The sequence below is a fragment of the Dendroctonus ponderosae genome, unplaced genomic scaffold, assembly GCF_020466585.1.
Source record: "Dendroctonus ponderosae isolate FM_Combo_2020 unplaced genomic scaffold, Dpon_F_20191213v2 Dpon_F_20191213_6, whole genome shotgun sequence".
Classification (NCBI taxonomy): Eukaryota; Metazoa; Arthropoda; class Insecta; order Coleoptera; family Curculionidae; genus Dendroctonus; species Dendroctonus ponderosae.
Window position 1 is genome coordinate 11298365 of NW_026018814.1, and position 19452 is coordinate 11317816.

Here is a 19452-nt window from a genome sequence, read left to right on the forward strand (position 1 = left end):
AATTTATAAAAAAATACCTTATTTGAAGGGTTAATGGAAAATGCCTCAGATTATTAGAACACCTGCTAATTAAAAGATTGAAGATTCAAAAGATTTTGCATGCATATCTAGGATGTTTCGCTCATCAACTTTTGGAAATAGGTAATTTGTAACAATTTGTATCTATCTGTTTGACACCCGCTTATGAATTCTAGCGAATTTGTCGCACCCGAGACAGTTTTCATACAAAAAATTTAATTTTTATTCTTTACGGCGATTGTTTCATTGTGTAACATTTATATGAACTTAAAGTTGCTTGATCCGGAAACAATCACTACGGTTAAAGGTTTATTTAGTCATTTGGCAGCTGTTTAAAAATGTTTGATGAGCGTTTTTTCTCGAGTCTTTCTAATCCAAAAGAAATCGAATTTTTAATGCCACTGTCGATATTCAACAGATTTTGTCCCGATTTTTCGTTTAAAATTCCATTGAAAAAGTTTGATTAATCTGATCGTCATTAGTTTTTCTGAATTTCGCATGTAAATTTATTTTTAATCCTGCTAAAGTACCAAATCATAAGGCAAAGCCAATTAAGATTCCCCTTTTGCTTCAGCCAATGTCCATTAATCAGAACAAAATGGTTTTTATCGCTTTTTATATTACGAAACGTGACTTCATCTGTGCATCATAAATTTTCATATTTTACATTTATTGAACGCTAATATCTAAAGCTACTTTATTTGTTATCTGAGAAAATACAAAACGGTTGTTTCTTATTTATTTTTCAAACGCTTTATATTCAGATTTGTTTTTACGCTAGAATAAAACGTGGTATTAATCAGTCTGTTTCTTTTTGTGTAGTTTGTTTTATAAATCGGTGTTTGCTTTTGCTGATAAACTCATGAAATTATGTGATGCGAGAGCTGGTGCTAATAATATTAATAATAAATTGCTCAATTTCTTTTTAAAATCATTGCAACATTGCAAATGAGTTCGAGGCGTGCGAGGTCGTGTTTCCATTAATGATTATTGTATAACATACACAGCAAATACTGTTGATTAATTTTCAGCTGCATTGGCTTATATTTGTTTCCAATTTTTTGAGATTCATATACTCAAAAGCTTAACACAATTCGCTAATATCGGTAGTAAATTAAAATCGTTTAAAATAGATACATTAATTGTTTTTGTTTAGCCTTTTATAGTATGAAATATTCGTCAGTACCTACATAACATAATAGAATATGACGCTCACTTTTTTATATTTATTAATACTTGATAGTTCTGTGTGATAACTATTCTTGTAATATTTTTTTGCCAATTATTAAAAAGTCACAAGTATGAAAACTTTTTAGACCATAGTAGCATTTAGTATTAAACCGGTAGCACCGCAAATTGCAAAAACCCTTTTTTTCTATTTTTTGCATTTAGTAAGCGAACGAAAATTAAAAATATAAAATCGTCCAGAACGTTCACCTAGAGTGCAATTCACTTGTATCGCTTTCGATATAGTTTTATATCATGCAAATTAGCTGAGTTCACAAAGCGGCTGTCATAACCACGCAGCTGCTAGAGGAAACTTGTACCTGATGAATTTTATATACGCCCGCTATGTACCGTGCCACATTTACATAAGAGATGGGTAAATTTATGAAATTATCCTCACTACTTCAATTATCAGACTGGGGAAAGAGGCTTTAATATTGCTCGAATAATAAGGTTATTCTGTCGAAAGCTGATGTGAAATGGAAATATAATAAGCTTTCAGCAAGAAATTGTTTTTTTGGGGCCAGTTTGGTTAGTTTTAGCTTCGCTTATTCGGTATTCATTGCATATGCGCTTTATCTCACGAGCTAATTGTGCAAAAGAATTGATAACGTCCAACACCCTGTTTGTTTGTGCAGTCTTCTTCAATATTTCAGCAAATAATGCCTATTTTTAATGAAGCCCTTAAGACTAAATCCCGGCAATCGAATGCCTTGCTGATTAATATAGGAGTACTCTCTTAATTAACCGCATCTTTGACAATGCAATACATTTCTCTGCCTGTGTATGCTAACGACAAGTATTAATTGGATGCAACTTAAAATGTTAATTAATCTTTAACCAGATGCTGCGAAAGGTAGTAAATCTTATGCCATTTCTCTTCAATGAAATTACATTTCCCATATATTAGTATGTCGGATGGATGTGGTAATGTAAAGGAGGCGATCTGGAAAATCTGTTACTTGATAACAGCTTATACTTCGAATAAGTCTTTGCGCTCTAACAAGATCCATCTTGAATATAATAGTAGAGTAGAATGTTTTTCGTTTTCATAGAAATATGTTTGCGTGCAATTAGAAAGTTAGTGATTTCATAATGAAATAGATAAAATAATCGCCGCCTGATAAGAATTAGAAGAGCGTTGAAGGGTTAGGCTACATATTAAATATTTGGTGGAAGGTAGTTAAAGACGAAATATCAAAGCAAATCGTAAAAATGTCTTACCTCCATCAAATCCTTTTTGGCACGAAACAACTACGGAATGATGAGTTATATTCGTAAGTCCGCAGTTTTGTGGTGGGTCAGGTTTACCGGCAGGTACCACATGGTATGCACAGGATATTCTTTGCCAACCAATATCATTTCTGCTGTAGCATTGCAGAGTGCCATAATCAGCAGCTTCATGTGGGATGTAGGTCAATATACTAATACCACCTTCTTCTGTAGAGTGTTTGCTTAAATCTCTTGAAATACCTGGAGTGCTGTTGAAACTCCATCGATATTCTATGGGAGCAGGTTCAGAATCAACCTGTAAATTATAATCATTGATTTCAGTAAAATCATTTTATTTATTTTATTTTTCGCATTTTACGTTCAACACCGTACAACTTAAAAGTCATTCAAATAATATAAGCGTTTTCTCAACTGGTTTTTTCTGTGCGAAATTTTTTTCAGTTATTATTTAAGACAAAAAAGTTTTGTTCAGTAATTATTTTTACACTTTCTATGAAGTAAAAATTCCTCCGGAAGCTTCTCGACTAGAAACATTCTGCAGGTATGAAAAGCGTTAAAATCGGTTTGAAGAACGGCCTATACTTTAGCGAATAAATTACTCATATCTACTTAAAAAAACTCTATTATTGAGCACCAATGCAATTGTTGAATTTGTAAGGTGCATTTGAAATATAAACGATTTTTTCAACCCTCTAATACTATTTTTTATCAGCGTTTTTCTAAAATCCCTTATCAACAGGCGTACTGTTTATCCTTCATTGGTTTACTTGCTCAATTTCAACATCAGCCTCAGGTAACCAAATATGCATTATCAGGTATTAATATTACTGGAGTAGATGGGTGTGATAATAATATACATTATCTATTGAACCAAAATTAATTGCGTTTAATTTAGTTTAGCTGAAGGGATGAAATCGATCCGCTTACGACTCGGACGGACATATCTATAAGCATCTTATCGTTTATACTCCTACTAGGACAGGTCGCAAATTTCAATAATTGGGGCACTAAACTTTTTGAACAAGAAATAACATGTTTAAGTTCTAGACATTCATCTCGGACTAATCGTATTCCTTTAGGAAAGTTTCTACTTTTGTCCGAGGAAAACTTAAATAATTTGCAAAAAGAAACCTTTGGTGTTAGATAACTTTTGCAATGCATAAAATGGAAATTTTCCTGGAGGAACAGAAGTATCGAGCGAAAAACAATTTGCGCGAAGGGAAGCCGAGTCCAGTGAGATGAAATAATAGAAATCAGAATGAGGACAAGTTATTGATATTGGACTGGTGGGAAAGATTCAAGTAGTTGTATCCCTGCATCGACAGTTTTATTATTATGCGTCACGTTTACTACAATTGAGCCAATTTGAGTTAAATTTCAAATAATCTTTTGAGAGCATCAAGTTATTTATTTTACTTTTGTTAACAGTTTTGGTCGAATACTTTACTTTTAGTTCGTCTACTAAAGCGCGAATGAAGAAATTAATTGTAAGCTTAACGATATGAGTGAAGGGAATTAAGTTTTTAACGTTTTTCTAAGCCGAAATCCTGGTCTTAAGCTTTCGAAGTTTTAACCACGTTTTGCATTGTTTCATCAAGTAGATATAATCAAACATCTTTTTCCGTTTTGGAGGTTTATTGGAGAGGTGCGACTAAGTAATTGCAATAGAAGGAAGAGAATAATATTTTCTTGATGCTCAATGCCTTGTAAAACAGCATGTTTATTACATCTTTTTTTTAACAGAAAAAGTAGACATAATGGGAGTGGCGAAAGTCCTAAATAACCATGATAGATGAGCACCATAAAATATGCTCAAATTATAATATTCTCAAGTAACCAACGTTTAAAACCCGGTTAACTGGGTTATGAAAATTAATAATTAAACTCTGCCGATTTCAGCCTTGATGCTCAATCTTCTTAGTATAAGTTCTGCCGGTTCAAAGTTAATGTAGTTTGTTGGCCAGTTAGTGAGCTTTCAGGATTTTCTGCTCTCATAATTAAAATAAACGTTCAAAATGGCAGCTTTTTAATAGACGCCAAACAGTTTTCAACAAAAGATTCATTTTTACTGAATTTAGTTCACGTAGAAGAACTAACAGTTCCCATCGTTTCATATCTCAAAAAAGTTTTACGGGGAAACTTTGGTTTTTTAATCACTTAATCAATGTTTTTTAAAATTAATTACGAATAAATTTTATAATTTTAACATTATATTGCAATTTAGAACGTTTCTGGCTCTTTTACATGTGCTGGTAATTTATTAATAATTAATCGTTTGTTGGTGCTTTTCAAGCAGACCTTCCATATAACTGCAGGCTAAGCATTAGTTGGAGGTTTATTGATAGTAAATACGTTTATTTGACCTGGAAGTGACTCACGGTGTTTATATAATTAATTAAATAAATTGTTAAGCTCTTTGTGTAAGATACTAACAAGCAATTAATCAAATAGAAATACTAAAGTGAAGAGCGAACAACCTGTATGCAACACTTATTTTATTTTTCATATGTTTTGTATGGATTTATTAAAATATGCAGATAGCACTCATAGCACGTAGAATGAAATATGAAAATAATTAATTTATTGGAAACCCAAACTGTCCCACCACACAAACAATTGTTCTGCCGCTAACACTATAAAATTTAATAGATAAAATATACTGCGGTCAATGTTTCCGTTAGAATCATTTCAACCCGCCATACGCCGAAATTGAAATTAAAATTGTGAAAAATTTGTTGTATGTTTGAAATGCATTATTCGTACTTAATTTAAAACTAATATCTATTTATTTAATTATATCTATTAATTCATCATTGATTGGTTTTCATGTTCATTGTTATTTACTGACATGGCAGCATATGTGTAGTTTTTTGTTACTTAATTTTGGTGCAAAAGCGTCCAAGATTAATTATCGCTTCATTAATATTCGATCATTTTATAACTTTTCACCGAATTTAACATGATAATAAGCCATCAGGAAAAAACATATACTTCTGGATAATTTGATGAAAATTCTGCCTGATTATAATTAAAATGAAGCCGAATTTAGAATGTTCCTTTTAAAAGTGAACATTTTTGTAACGAATTACATAGTTGTAAAAAATACGACTGATAAAAACAAAGTAAACATTGCCTATTTCAAATAAAGAGTTTTGGAAAAATAAAACCATAAGAACCACAATTATAACTTACATAAAGCACAGTGGCAAGTACAAAACAATCTTTGGCGAAAAATTCAAGGCATGAAGAATAACTAAATACAAAAATTATAGAAACAAATTAATCAAAATCGTGAAAACAATTTGTTGATAATACGACAATTCTAATATCGAAGCAGTTCTTCGAAGAACATAAGAAAATATGGCATTGAAATTCCATCCACATCCTATAAAAGTAGCAATAGAATATTATCTTTTGCAGCTAATTCTTGGAAAACTAATATACAGTATTATAAATGTGGTGGAAAAAATTTAATGTTTTATAATTAGCTAATAGTGTGAACATTTTTGGAAAATCGCATATTAATTAAAGTACTTGATATGTTTTCTTCTTCGACCAGGAGCATAAAGAACTAGTTGTTTTCGGGCTTCAGGTTTTTCTATGGTGAGTTCCTGCTGGGGTATTTTTTACTGAATTTTAAATGAACATAAACCCAACGAGACCTAAATCAACAATCGTACTTTATTAGAATTAGCATTACTCTTAATGTCTGCTAATTTATTTTGGTATTATACAGAGGAATCCTCGTGTACGTGTTCATCAGACACCTAATCTGAAACTTTGCGTTAATTAACAGCGCTCCAATTATTATTCCTATTTGCTATATCCAATTAGTTCCGAATAAGCAATACGTGCCTTCTTATCACCTGCGGCTTATTAATAAGTTCTTGTGCGTATAACGATGTATTAGCTTTTGCGAACATAAAATTGAGCTGTTATTGATAAAGTTGCACGAAAATGGTATTGAACCTGAGTCCAGTTTGAAAATTACTACTAGTTGCGTTGAAACGTATTAGGCTTTACATAAACGACAGATTTGGATGAATATTTTGACGGAGCCAAGTAAAATACTACAAACTTTCCACTAGCTTTAGTCTTTATGGGCCTGGATTGATTTTACGATTCGTACTTTACGAACAGTTAATAATCTTAAAAGCTCTCAGCTAATTTGAAAAATTGGATTTTGTAGATGGTACGGAAGAGTTTTATCGAGATGAAGCGATTGCTCGACGTTTAAAGACTTCCAAATACATGAAAATAAAAGAGCGGAAAACTTGCTTTGCATTTCGACTAGCAAATCGAGTTGATGTTTCAGTAAAGTAAAATTAGCATTCTAGGGCAGTGAGAATATGAAGAGAGATACAAGGCTACTTATAAAATTGAAAATAAAGAAGGGAAAATCAGGAATATCCATATAATCACTTTGTTAATTAGAGTCATGGAAGTCACTCCAAACCATTTTAAATAGTAACATAAGCGAAAAACCTACAAATATCATAAAAAAAACAACTTTTAAACGTTTTAATTTTTCGTTTTTTTGGAGAACAGAGGGCGAAACTAAAAGTTTATTGTAATTTTTTTTTGAGAACATTTTAATTATAAGTTTAGTTCATCTTAATTTTCATACATACTTTTGGTTAATTTTATTTATATCAAAAGAGTCGACCGAAGGATTGATGGGAATTAATAATAGGAGATAATTTTGAGTCAAAATCGCTTATGAAAATGTAGCTGAAGAATATTATGAAATAATGTTTAAGGACATCTGACCAACCTGAGTATTTTGAATTTGTTTGTGTTAGTTATTTACTGAATTTAATTTTACGTTAGTCCAATTAATAAATGTAATAAAGAAAAACGAAATTAATGATCTTTAGTAAAATGTAAACCTCTCCACTTCTTCTCAGTGGTCAGGCTATTGAGGTCATAAATATAAATATATTCGAATAAATAAATCGACTCGACTTAAAAACGATGATAAATGAGTTATGGATGTACTTTCAAGAAATAAAAAAAAGAATTGCATTTTTAAAGCGACGATTTAACAATGATTAATAAAATTACATTACCATATTGCGATATTTTCTCTCTTGCTTTTAATGTGGTAGATTCTTGGACATTGACAGAGCACACACAAAATCAGAAATCTTCCATAAAACTCGCAAATAAAAGTAACTACCTATTAAATTCAAAGTAGAAAATTTCAATTTCTCCGCAATCCAATGAGGAAAGACAACAGATTCTACTGCATGCAATAAACAAATAAATTTGATTTTTCTGTAGAAGTATAATACGATTTAATTACTTTTCAATCTTTAAAAAAATAACTATTTGTCTATACATAAAAGTTTGTGAATTTGTCATTCAGAAAATAATCAGCAATTTTATGAATGTACTTAATTGATGTATATATATATATACATGCTAAGCCTGTTTACTGAAAACTTTGATTTAACGTGTTCAAGCTATTTGTCAATTCAACTATTCTAACAAACATTTAGCACGCCGCCGGTACAAATAGCAAAAACGTAAATATCCTGCAAAGTAACTTGGATGCAAACAGGGGACAAACAAACACAAGTAATTTGGAAAGTTTGCAGCCGAATAGTGCCTGGTTTACTGAAGCTGTGAGGAAAACTCAGACACAAAGATCTTAATAATTAGAATGTTTTAATTAGAAAATAGTAACATTAGTGTAATATTATATGTATATAAAATAATGAAAATATTTATCGAAACCATGACGAAAACGAACGAAAACCATGAATCCGATTACTACTTTCTAGAAGGACACAAGGCAAATAATTTCAAGCATAAAAGTTAAGGTTGTTGAATTTAATAAATGCAAAATAAATAATAGCAGTTCAAAATTTCAGATATATTAACATGGTTGAAAATTTTGCTCCGACCTTGCACTCGACATGAACAGGTTCATCTTTTGCAGCTCCAACAATTTTTCGGGCTGTTCCATCCTTGCAAACGGGTTCGAATTTCACTCGTAGATGGAAAGCTGGACTTATGGAAGTGCCCTCTTCATTGGTGGCTTCACAAGCATACTGACCAGAACTACTTCGGCTGACACCCTGGAATCAACAATTTCCAGGTATTTTAATATTTTTTGATCACTATTAGATTATGTTGAGTTTGGTGCATCTACAAAAGTTCAATTTTTCATAAATTTCTGGAACTAATTTCATCCAAATCCAGTACATATACTTCCAATAAGTGTGGCCACATTAAACGTTTTTATTACTTTTTAAAGCCGATTTTCTCAAAATATTACAGCCCTAAATAATCTCCACTTAGGGATAATGTTCCACAATAAAATAACCTGTAGATGTTCCTCAAGCAAATACATTGTTAAAACAAACATTTCTGAGACGATTAATTCCGATTTACGTCGTAAAATTTCAGCGAAAGTAAGTATTCCTCATTAATCTGAAAACAACAATATTTCATTCTGTTTAAAAGTTTGAATTCTAAACTCGGAAAAGGAGCTCTCCATACTTGTAAGCGAACTTTTGATAAATCGCAAACTTTTCTCAAGGGGTACGTACACTAGAGGGTTAAATCGGGAACGTAATTTTGTTGTATGACTCGTTTAAAGAAAGTTTTGAATTGTTTTGATTTCATTTTTTCCGTGATATTTAACCTTGACAGCTCATTTACATCTTGAAATAATTGTAGAACCACTTTTCAACTTTCCAAATTTTAACAAATCAACTTATTTTCCAAGCATTGCCAATACATTTTTTGCAGTTTTTTTTAAATTCTGTATTTAAATAAAAATAACTGTACCCACTTGTAATACTAAAGTTTGGTTGCTGACTATCACTCCTGCGGTTGAGTTGCTTAGAAGTCTTTCGCCATCTCTTAACCACCATACGCGATGCACCTGAAACAACAAAATAGATCTTGCATACAATTGATGATTGACTGACATATTTATCTATAAAATAAACCGCAAATGCTGGAGACTGCTCTTGCATTTTCCCATAATGTGCCGCAGATTAAAATTTTCTCCTCTAGTAATATAAAAAGTGTGGTTTAACTATTAAATTTCCCTTATCTTAAAGGTTAAACGTTAACGATTTTCTTTTGTTTTAGGACAATTAGGTTTAAATTATTTGTTAAAGATATTTACAATTATAAGAGTGCATCAGAAAAGTTTCAGCGCAGAAAACAACTTTTCTTCTAATGGTTAATCTTACACTTAATTTATTATTGTTAAATTCCTATGTAAATTTCAATTACTTTTTCATATATAAAATATGATGGAAAATTGGACAGTTAGTTATTCTGTTTTAAGGATGAAAATTCGCATTTTTATGGTGTTCATAAATTGAAAATTTCTCCAAGTCGCGAATGAAAACTAATTATTATTAGCATTAATTTGGGTGGATAAATAAGTGAAAAAAATCCCGAACATTAAAATGTTTGGTGCAACGTTCCACTTCCTTCTTTATATTCTTCTGGCACAGTAAAATTGAGCACATTTTAAAATATCAATTTGATAATGCCATCGAATAATATATCAGTCCAATAATCACAATTCAACATATATGGATTTTTTCATGAAAATCCGTTTAAATCCTCCATCTTTAACATCGGTTTTCCCTAGTAGTGTCTCATGTGCTCCCGATGGGATATAAAATAATTTCTTATGAGGAAATCGTGATGCGGCATATAAAGTTAAAATGCAGGTACTTATCTTTAATAGTGGCACTTTAACACGTGCCTTGAAGAATAAACATCCCTTTATCATCACTTTCAACAACCCATTATGCTAATAGTTTAAAAGGGGACTACAATTTAGGAGAATGCAGTGTTGTAATCGTTTTAAGCACTTTGTCAGTGCATTTAAAATGGGGTTGAAGCATAGAAGTTAATGTCAAGAGTCAGTTCTTTAATGGAACAATTACTTCAATTACTTTTGCTTTGATTCGTCTCATATTAGAAATTTTGACATAGTTGATATTCAAAAATTTTTATTTTCTGGTATACGGTTTTATTTAAAAGCCCTATTTATCTATTCGCATAATAGTCCTGTACTGTGATTCAGAGTTTGACTAAAATATTGGTTTACGCGTTGAAACAAGTGGGTGAAAGCGTAAAAGAATATTTAACCTAATGGTTATGAAGCATATGAGTCCTGAGGGTTCTGTGCATGTTAATTATTATTCTGGTGATGTTGGTTTCAAAATTAGATAAGGTTTTTCCAAAAGGTTTTGCGATGACCGGGAATCGAACCCGGATCAACTGCTTGGAAGGCAACTATGCTGACCATTACACCATCATCGCACAATACAATTTTATCAATGTTTAAACCATCGAATTTCATTACTCTAACATTAAAGTGAAAGGCCTGCCCGTTCATATAAGGCAGTATTGACTCGCCCTGTATAAAGCCAACGAACACGAACCGCCACAGTTTGCTGTTGGAGGTAAAAAAGGCGTCAAATATGAACACATATCGGTTGAATCAACTGGAATGTCTTTTTGCCTTTGTTCGTTTAACCCGGAGTATTGGTTTAAATTTAATGGTTGGAATGTTTCCCTCATTTTGATTGTATTTACGCATGGAACATTCCAGATATGAGGAAATGAGGATCAAGTTTTCAAAGTCAACAAAATGAAATTTTCCGCCATGTTTAACAGAAATAATATGCGTATCTTGGAAGCATCGCAAGTAACAGTGACATGAATATTTCTTCCCGATATTGGTTGATGCTTGCTATAATCGCTTTTTTCTTAGAACTTTACATACATTAGACTTTGGTTACCATATTAACTGGTTTTCAATCAATTCAACAAAGCTTGCCTCCAAAGTAGGTTCTAATTATTCAATTGCAATAAAAAACCGAAACGTAGCACAAGTAACGAAAATATTTGAAAGGAAACAAGTAACAAAAAATAGTAAAAAAATTGGCATCCGGCCAATCAATATTGACATAAAAATTTTTGACATTGACATTAACTCGTGTCGAAAATATGAACAATTGAAGCTTCAATTTCCATTCATTTCTATTAAATGAATTTATAAAAATTGCACCAAATTCATGTTTGTATCATTCAGAGTTCTAATTTTTGCCATTGCATACGAACGTTGGTGCATACGGTGTTTTAAGAGTAGAAAAAAAATAGTTAAAAAATTAACTAGTTAAAATTAAATTGTTATTAAAAATTGAGAAATTGCAAAAAACTATATCAAAAAGACGGCAACAAAGTTTTTCAAGGTAATCCGCCTGATTAACATTACGGAAATACCTGTTGATTCGTAATTATTAAAAACTCTGGTAACCTAAGAATTATACAGAAAGTCATAATAAAATAGACAGGCATGAACGGTAAATTCAACATGATTTCTTGACTGTGGAACGTACTTTTTCGAAATGACAATTATTGTCCTCATAACTTCGAATTTATGTTTACAAGTGAACATACATTTGAGTGATTAACTCGAAACAAGTTAGTGCTTGTGTAATCTCTTTATTATTCCCTCTTATCGAGCAGCTTCTCGTATTCGGTTAATTAGCTCCTGTTTAATTTGTACCGGTGTTCAGTAATCCATTGGTTTAATATGTCCTTGTGCTGTATGTAGCTTACATACGTGGTAGGAAAGTATCCCTTCCCCGGTATTTGGTGTATGGGAAAGTGTTAGTTGTTGCCGTAACGCAGAGCATAATGCAAGACTCCTGGAAGGCTCAGCTGCTATTATGTCCAAACCTATGTCTGGAACCCAAACATCTATTGTCGTCCACTATCTTCCAGGAGTCAATCTTCTAATATCTCTGGCCTTTTGGTAGCGTAAGTTCTTACAGCTTTTGCTATGTTACTGTGACACTTCCCCAAAACTAATCGTATATCTGCAAATTCGTGAAAAGAGCTTCAAAGTAAGTCACAGTTTGGGTTAGTTTGGGCAAATTACTGTTATTATTGACAAAGCCTATCAACTTGTAACTATCTGTTAATGACAAAAAACATCATTGCCGCTTTGACTTTTCGTCAAAAAATTGTAGAAGAGAACTTTTTTAATACCAAACGTTTTCGTAATTTGAAGCAAATATTGTAATTTTTGCTTTTTGAATGCTTAAGTATAGCAATATGCAACGAATTAAACATGGGACAATTTCAAAATAATGCTTATTAACAAAGTTGAAATTCGATTTTCAACTGTTAATATCTTCAAGAAATTTTCGAAAAAAATGTTTTCGATATTTTTCTCGTACTCAGGATCGGCCCTATCACTCCTTAAAAGGAATGACGTCAATTTTGAATCATCGTGTATATCATTTGATTTATAATATTTTAAAAGTTGTTCAAGTGTGACATATTATTTATCATTTTATAAATAAAAATGAACAGTAGAATTTCCTGCACGTAAATTTTGGAAATTCAATACCCGCTTATTCGAACCATCGCTTTTCTAATGATCCGAAGAAAAAAATGTTATATTCCGGAAATTCCTAGAAATTAGTTTAGTAATTGGTGGCAGTTTCTAAATTTCAATAAAACCCATTTTCGATATTAAAAAACCATCAAACAGGTAATACTTTGAAGAATATACAAAGTACTTTTTGTTGATAAAATAGAAAATATATACCACAACCGCTTCATTTATTGCTCTAAAGCGACAGGTGTGACTATATGAAGCAGCAGCTCTACTGATGAATTACATACAATAATTGAAAGTGTTCAGTAAAATTTTTCAAACTGGGATTCGGCACATGGATCCAACTTTTTTCAATAATTCGCGGTGATCAATTGTGAAAAGCGATTTTCGATTAAAACCTGAACAACCATTAAACCACTAATTTTCACTGCGACAGTTGGAAACCAGAATGTGGCTCTGATATATGAACAGTCCCATTTCGGGGCACTAAAAAGTCGCAGACACAAAATGCGACCGTATTACTTTTAGGATAATATCTCCGGGGCCGTTGAAATTCCAAGGATGCGATTTGTCTCGTGGAAAATGCATGGAAGTGATAAAAGAGTCTAAGTAAAGTCGTTCACATTCTTACGTAATGCCTTTTTGAATTCCTTTTATAACGTTGTAATCTTGAACGTCCCCCTTTAGAATTGTAACAACTGTTTCAATTTCCTGAATATCCACACAAGCCAAAACGCTAGAAGAATATTTCAGGAATAAGTGTCATATTATTTGTATTTCGATAAGGTGCATAACTGCAGAAAAATCTGGTTATAATACTAAAGTTTTGGTAAATCAATAGTGCCTTTAAATGTCCCACAGGTGTTAAAAACCTCACATTGCATTTTTAATAGACTTTTTCATATCTATTTATGTCTTACATCGTCTTTGTAGCAAATACTTGCTGTGAGAGCGTGTTAGTGTTATCGAGTCCCATTATACGTGCATGTTCTAGAGCATTTTTCTTCTCATTTAAAGAAATGTCTTTCATTTCGATACTAGTATACTTTTTAAAAATTGACCTTGTTCCACTAGATGGAGTGTTAATATTTGATTAAGGCTGAACATTCTAAAAGTGGAGAAAATCCTTTTCACATTCAGTTATAACCATAAAAAATACATACCCCAATACTGAGAACATAGGTCAAAAATATAATAACACTGTTTTTCTGTTGGGAAAAGCAGTTCAGAGTTGGTTAAATTTGCAAACAAAATTGTATTTTTGATAATGCCAATTTTCACTAATGATTCTAGTAAAATACTGATTTATGAAATTTGAAATGAAATTGCATTAATCCGGGAGGTAAATATTTGGATATAAAACATTACAAAGCAAATCTGCCATGTTCTTCTATTGTTAAGCAGTCAATTGAAATCCTGAAAAAGTAGCTGCGGAAAATCTGATTCAACTGCAGTGGTTCTTTGACAATTTTTTCATTCAATTCAAATCTACATATAACTATTATGTTGTTGGTACATAGTTACGTTGTATTTAATCTAATAACATTCCAAATTGCATTATTTTCCAGATGAAAACAAGCGCCAGTAAAGTTTTGATAAATTCACATTTGAATTTAGAACGACGGGAGTTTTAAATTCGATTGCATTCTACGTTTTCACCGTGTTTGTTGAGATAAATTTAATCTGGCATTCATTGTGTGTAGTTTGAATGGCAATATCAATAATGAATGTTATTTTTTTATTGCTATATCAACATCACTGCTATGACATCTATATATTTTACACAGTTAACTTTCACGAATTGCATTAGCGAGTTTAATATATTAATGATAAAAAAGCTCAAGAATATTTTTGTATTCAAGTTTCCACTAAACTGTGGATTGAATCATTAGCCAAATCTTCTTAAATGAATAATAATGTATGCTTGTTTATCGTATGGTTTAATTTCAATCAGTGAAGCATCGTTCCAAATGAGTTCTAGAGCTCCAAATAAGTGATCACAAAATATTACCTACTCCCATTTGGTCTGTCGTTTGTACTAAGAAAAATTATCTTTTTCATTCTCGTGAGTCTTCTAAAATTAAAGTGGAGTTTGTCGAGATTCCACTTATATTATTTAACCGTATATAATATTTAATTCGACCGTATATAATAAATACTTTAGAGCTTCAACTTTAGAAGTCTGTATTTAACATCTGGACCATTTTATGGGAAAGGTAAAGTTAACACTCTTAACTAATTTAACGTCAACAAGCCAACCGTTGGTTTTATTTCATTTACTTCATTTGCAAGAGTATCATCTGCGGGCTTAATTACCATTCAACCGAAACGAGGCTGAGACTTGCGAAGGTGGTTTTATTCAGAAATGAATCTGTGCCCGTAAAACATGAAAATGTTCTCTGCAGATTGCCAGTTCCAGTCCTGTTAAATTTGCTTTCAAGATGGAAAAACCTCAAATTCCCGTGTCTTGATTCATTTTCCTTTCGCGAAATTTGACTTTCAGAATTAATTCTTCCAATTCACTTTTTATATTCCCAACATGTTAACAATGCGTATCTTTTGGACTATCCGTTTCCCCCTATTTCTTTCTCATCAGATTGTTACATAAACAGACATTCAGAATGGCTGTTTTACGTTATTGAATGCATTAACTGCTTTTTACTTGTTTGCTCCAAGTTATCTATTACAGTAGTTCATTATAGAGAATAACGCCTAGTTTTCAAGTCATTGGCGATTCTAATTATAATATATTTGGAATTTCGCTTCCTTTTCACTTTGTTGGCACTTGTTGAAGTTGGAATTTTACTTATTTTGCAAACATTGATTGTATATCTGAATTATTATTAATTAGGTACTGAAGAAGAAACATTAATCAACATATAAAATTTACTTGTAAACTCTATTTGTCATTGGTTTAAAGATATTATTTTATCTCTTGATAAGTGATAGTTTCTTTACCCATATACTAATAATTGCAAGATGTGTTTTCTTCTTGGGGATTCTGCAACACTATACAATATTTTTGAGTTTTGAATGTAAGCACGTCAAAATTGTTTATTTTTCAATGTGCTTTCCTCACTCAGATTTAGTGGAACTATACATATAGTTCTAGTTCTATATATATACCTGTATGTAGGAACTATTTTCAAATAGACCCGTTCGAATTTTTTTATTTAATGTCCATCTTATCTGCTTCATTTCTAGATACACTATTATAAATCAGATATTTTTGTACTCATGTATTCTTCACCAATTCTTTCTTCACCAAAAACCAAATACACTTTTATGTTCAACTTTTGTGATATATTTAACCGAAACTTTACACACTTATTCCAACTAAAACCAGGTTTTCATCCATCTTATTTCATAAAGTATTAACGCGTTAATTTTGAACTTTCGTAGCAACATCAATCTCCACGTATTCGTGAAGAATCTGAGGATTACTTGAGAATTTTAATCATACCGAGTGAATATTATATAAATAATAATTGCACGTCCATCATAATGAATCTTTGATTGCTTGGTGAATTTGGTTTTCTGAGTCTAGTCACTGATTAGATTGATTCCTACTAAAATTCGCTTAATATAATTGTAATTTTTTTTATACAATACAAGGTCAAATTATTTTTCCAGAAGAAATACCAGGTTATGTGTGACATGTTGACGCTTTACATCTCCTTTGGGACGCACGAAATTAAAAATCCCACAGACATCGCCTCAAAGACTTTTTCGTTTGATTTATTTAAATAAAGAGTGCCAAGAGGCCTACAAGGGTTTTGTTTTCCACGACGGAATTGTCTTTTTTCGTACATTTATCTTTTTCTCGGATTTCTTTGAATGTATTTAACAGTGAATGGAACATGGAACTAAATGGGTATTCTTTTTTCCGGAACAATGATTTAGAAAAGAGCGAAGTATTCGACCCGAAAGTTCTGGTGACAACCGTTCACATATGGAAATATACCTTTTTTATTTCTATAAAAACTGTTTAACTCGCATTTATACCATCGCTGTTATTAACTGGCTATAATTTTTCGATATGACAGTAATGAGTTAACTTCTTAACTCTATTATTTCCTCTTTATTTGTGGAGTTAAACTGAAAAAAAAACACATTGAAAAGGTAACTCAACGTTTTACTTCAATTTGAGTAACGGCGCTGCTTTGATATATTTATTTATTAGCGGCATTAAACGGCTTGTTCGTTAACTAGTGATTAAGTAAGTGTTATTTAAACTAGATTTTATATTCTCATCTTGAATAATAATTATTTACACAAACGACGTGCTCTGAGAAATTTTTGTGTTAACAAACAATTTTGGATCATCTTACTTAAGCGTTGTAAAAGCGTAAAGAAAAGCTTTTGCAGATAAAAACTAAAAAAAATTAATGTTAATTAATTAAAATGTTAATTGGAGCAACTTAACACAACATTGAGCTTCAAATTAAAAGAAAATATAAAACATGTACACAAACATGAATATTTTAAGCAGAAACATTCAGTATGCTTAAGCATAACAATAATACGTTTCAATCTAAAATTATATCTGCACAAATATTTGTTTAACGCTATTATTATGAAAAATAATAAATTTAGTTTAATGTTTAACTAATTTCTAATACGTCATATTTTAGTTTGATTTTAATGCAGAAATTTAATAAATCCCTTATTTTCGCGAGACATATAAATTCGTAAATTCAATTTTCTCTAAACAGTTTATGCAGAATGTTCGTTTCAATGACAGCGTTATGAAAGGTGAAAATAGGCGTGCACGGTTCTTGTTAAATTCCACTTTTGATGCATATTTGTCGTCAATTTGGGTTGTGGCTCAATTTTCGCCGTCACATTACTTTTAAATGGAATTGTCATGAAAAGTGAAAACGTAAATGCTTTTTATAATGGAATTTATTTCTAACTTTTATGAGTTTGAACATGTATAGAAAACGTTCCATAGAATACAACATAATCTTCAATTAATTGCTACAATCAGAATTGTGTTACTTAATGTTCAAATAAGTAGCACTCGTTTCCACACAATTCTTGTAAGCAAAAGTTATTTTTCGAATAAAACTGAAGATGGGGTTTTCCACTTCAGATGGATTTACTCTTTCAGTTGGCTAAAGTGCATTGAAAATATTCATTCACGTATTCATTCCTTTTTAAATGTATGACTTTCAAACGTCGATGTTCGTGGAAAATAGGAAATGATTTAAGAAATTCCCTTTATGCTCTTTTAAGTTATCCAATTCCATTCGGCATTATGGAGTTCGTGGCGAGCTAAGCCGCATTTTTCAAATGATAAATTTTCAAATTACATATTTTCACTGAGAAATGCACACTATTAAAGTGAAATCGAATATTTAGCTTATCCGGAACGTCATTAATTGATCACTATTCAAAGGCAATTTACTCAAAAATATCACTGAATTGTTGAGTGATTGCCATATAAAATATTGCATTGTTCTCCATCGATTCTCATTCACAATTACATTTGAAAGCAAAGGTTAAAAATGATATAAAGACGTCTTTTTTTTTCAGGTGAAGTATTGCCATTGAACAATACTGAAATAGCATGTAGCTATAGATTTATTATGAGGTATGGTTTTGAAATGAATAATAAATAGCTTGATATCTGAAGATGATATATTGACTATTTCGGTTCATTCAATATCAATAATATAATGATTTTGAAGTAGGATTTATTAGTAACATAAGTCGAGTTATTTCAAATATACTGTCATTCTGATAAGTTCGATTGAGATAAGTTTGATTGAGGCGGATTCATGTGTTCAAAACCTTTTCCTTAGTTATTTCGCCTAAATTGTGTTTCTAAAAAGACATAATTTCCTCATGTCGTCTATTACAGACTGATAAAGACTGCTCTTATTTTACAGTAAAGAACGAATTCTTACTCAAGCTGTAAGACATTTTTTTCAATTAGTAGATAAATTAATTTGGAATAGTTACCTTGACGTTTCAATACCAAATCTGGTATCGTTCTCAAACGATGCCTAAAAAGGGTATATTAATAACTTTTTTACGAAKGCTAAATTGATGTGTTAAAAAGCAAGTTTTTATTTTCTTTAATAATCTGTTTATAATTTATCTCCTTAATATTTATTTATGGTCTTTAATTTAATGTTTTTTTGTTAATGTTCCTGTGCTAGAATTATTAAAGCATTCCATGGGATTTGATGTTGAGAAATATGTGATGTTAGAGATTAATAAAATATTTTCTAAAATATTTTTATGCTGGTTTTTGATATATTTAAAATTTTGTGTAAAAAATAACAGTTACAACCACCCGAATTAAGGTAATATGTCCTACTTAGGTTGAGTCGCATTTCTTTTTGAAAAGGACTTACTTTAATTGAATTTTGTTAAAATTTTGATAACTATTAATATAAAGTGTTAAAAAAATAGTTTGAAAATGACGTCGAGCAAACCGCTAAAAATCAATTTTTTTAAATGGAAACCCCCATTTTTGATAATTTTATCTTCTTCGGTAATAAAAATAAGAGTAATTTTGTGTAAGGTTGTCTATTTCAAAAGTGTTTAGTTTTCGAAATTTTATCAATTTA

General features: G+C 31.1%; 1 protein-coding gene, 1 long non-coding RNA gene and 1 other non-coding gene across 3 annotated transcripts in view; 1 reads left to right on the forward strand and 2 right to left on the reverse strand.

Annotated features, from left to right (window-relative positions):
• Positions 1-19452, forward strand: part of LOC109545126 — a 42901-nt gene that overhangs the window by 19752 nt on the left and 3697 nt on the right. The window contains exon 2 of the long non-coding RNA XR_007281845.1: positions 8423-8581. This is a non-coding gene — a long non-coding RNA (uncharacterized LOC109545126). The remainder of the gene's footprint in view (positions 1-8422; positions 8582-19452) is intronic.
• The window catches only part of LOC109545111 (nephrin), a gene marked incomplete at its 3' end in the record, with an annotated part of 199135 nt that overhangs the window by 6286 nt on the left and 173397 nt on the right, over positions 1-19452 (reverse strand). The window contains 3 exon segments of the mRNA XM_048667799.1: positions 2470-2773; positions 8388-8561; positions 9281-9373. Of these exon segments, the coding sequence (XP_048523756.1) occupies positions 2470-2773; positions 8388-8561; positions 9281-9373 (571 nt within the window).
• Trnag-ucc lies at positions 10708-10779 on the reverse strand. Its single transcript has one exon. It is a non-coding gene; the product is annotated as a tRNA-Gly (tRNA).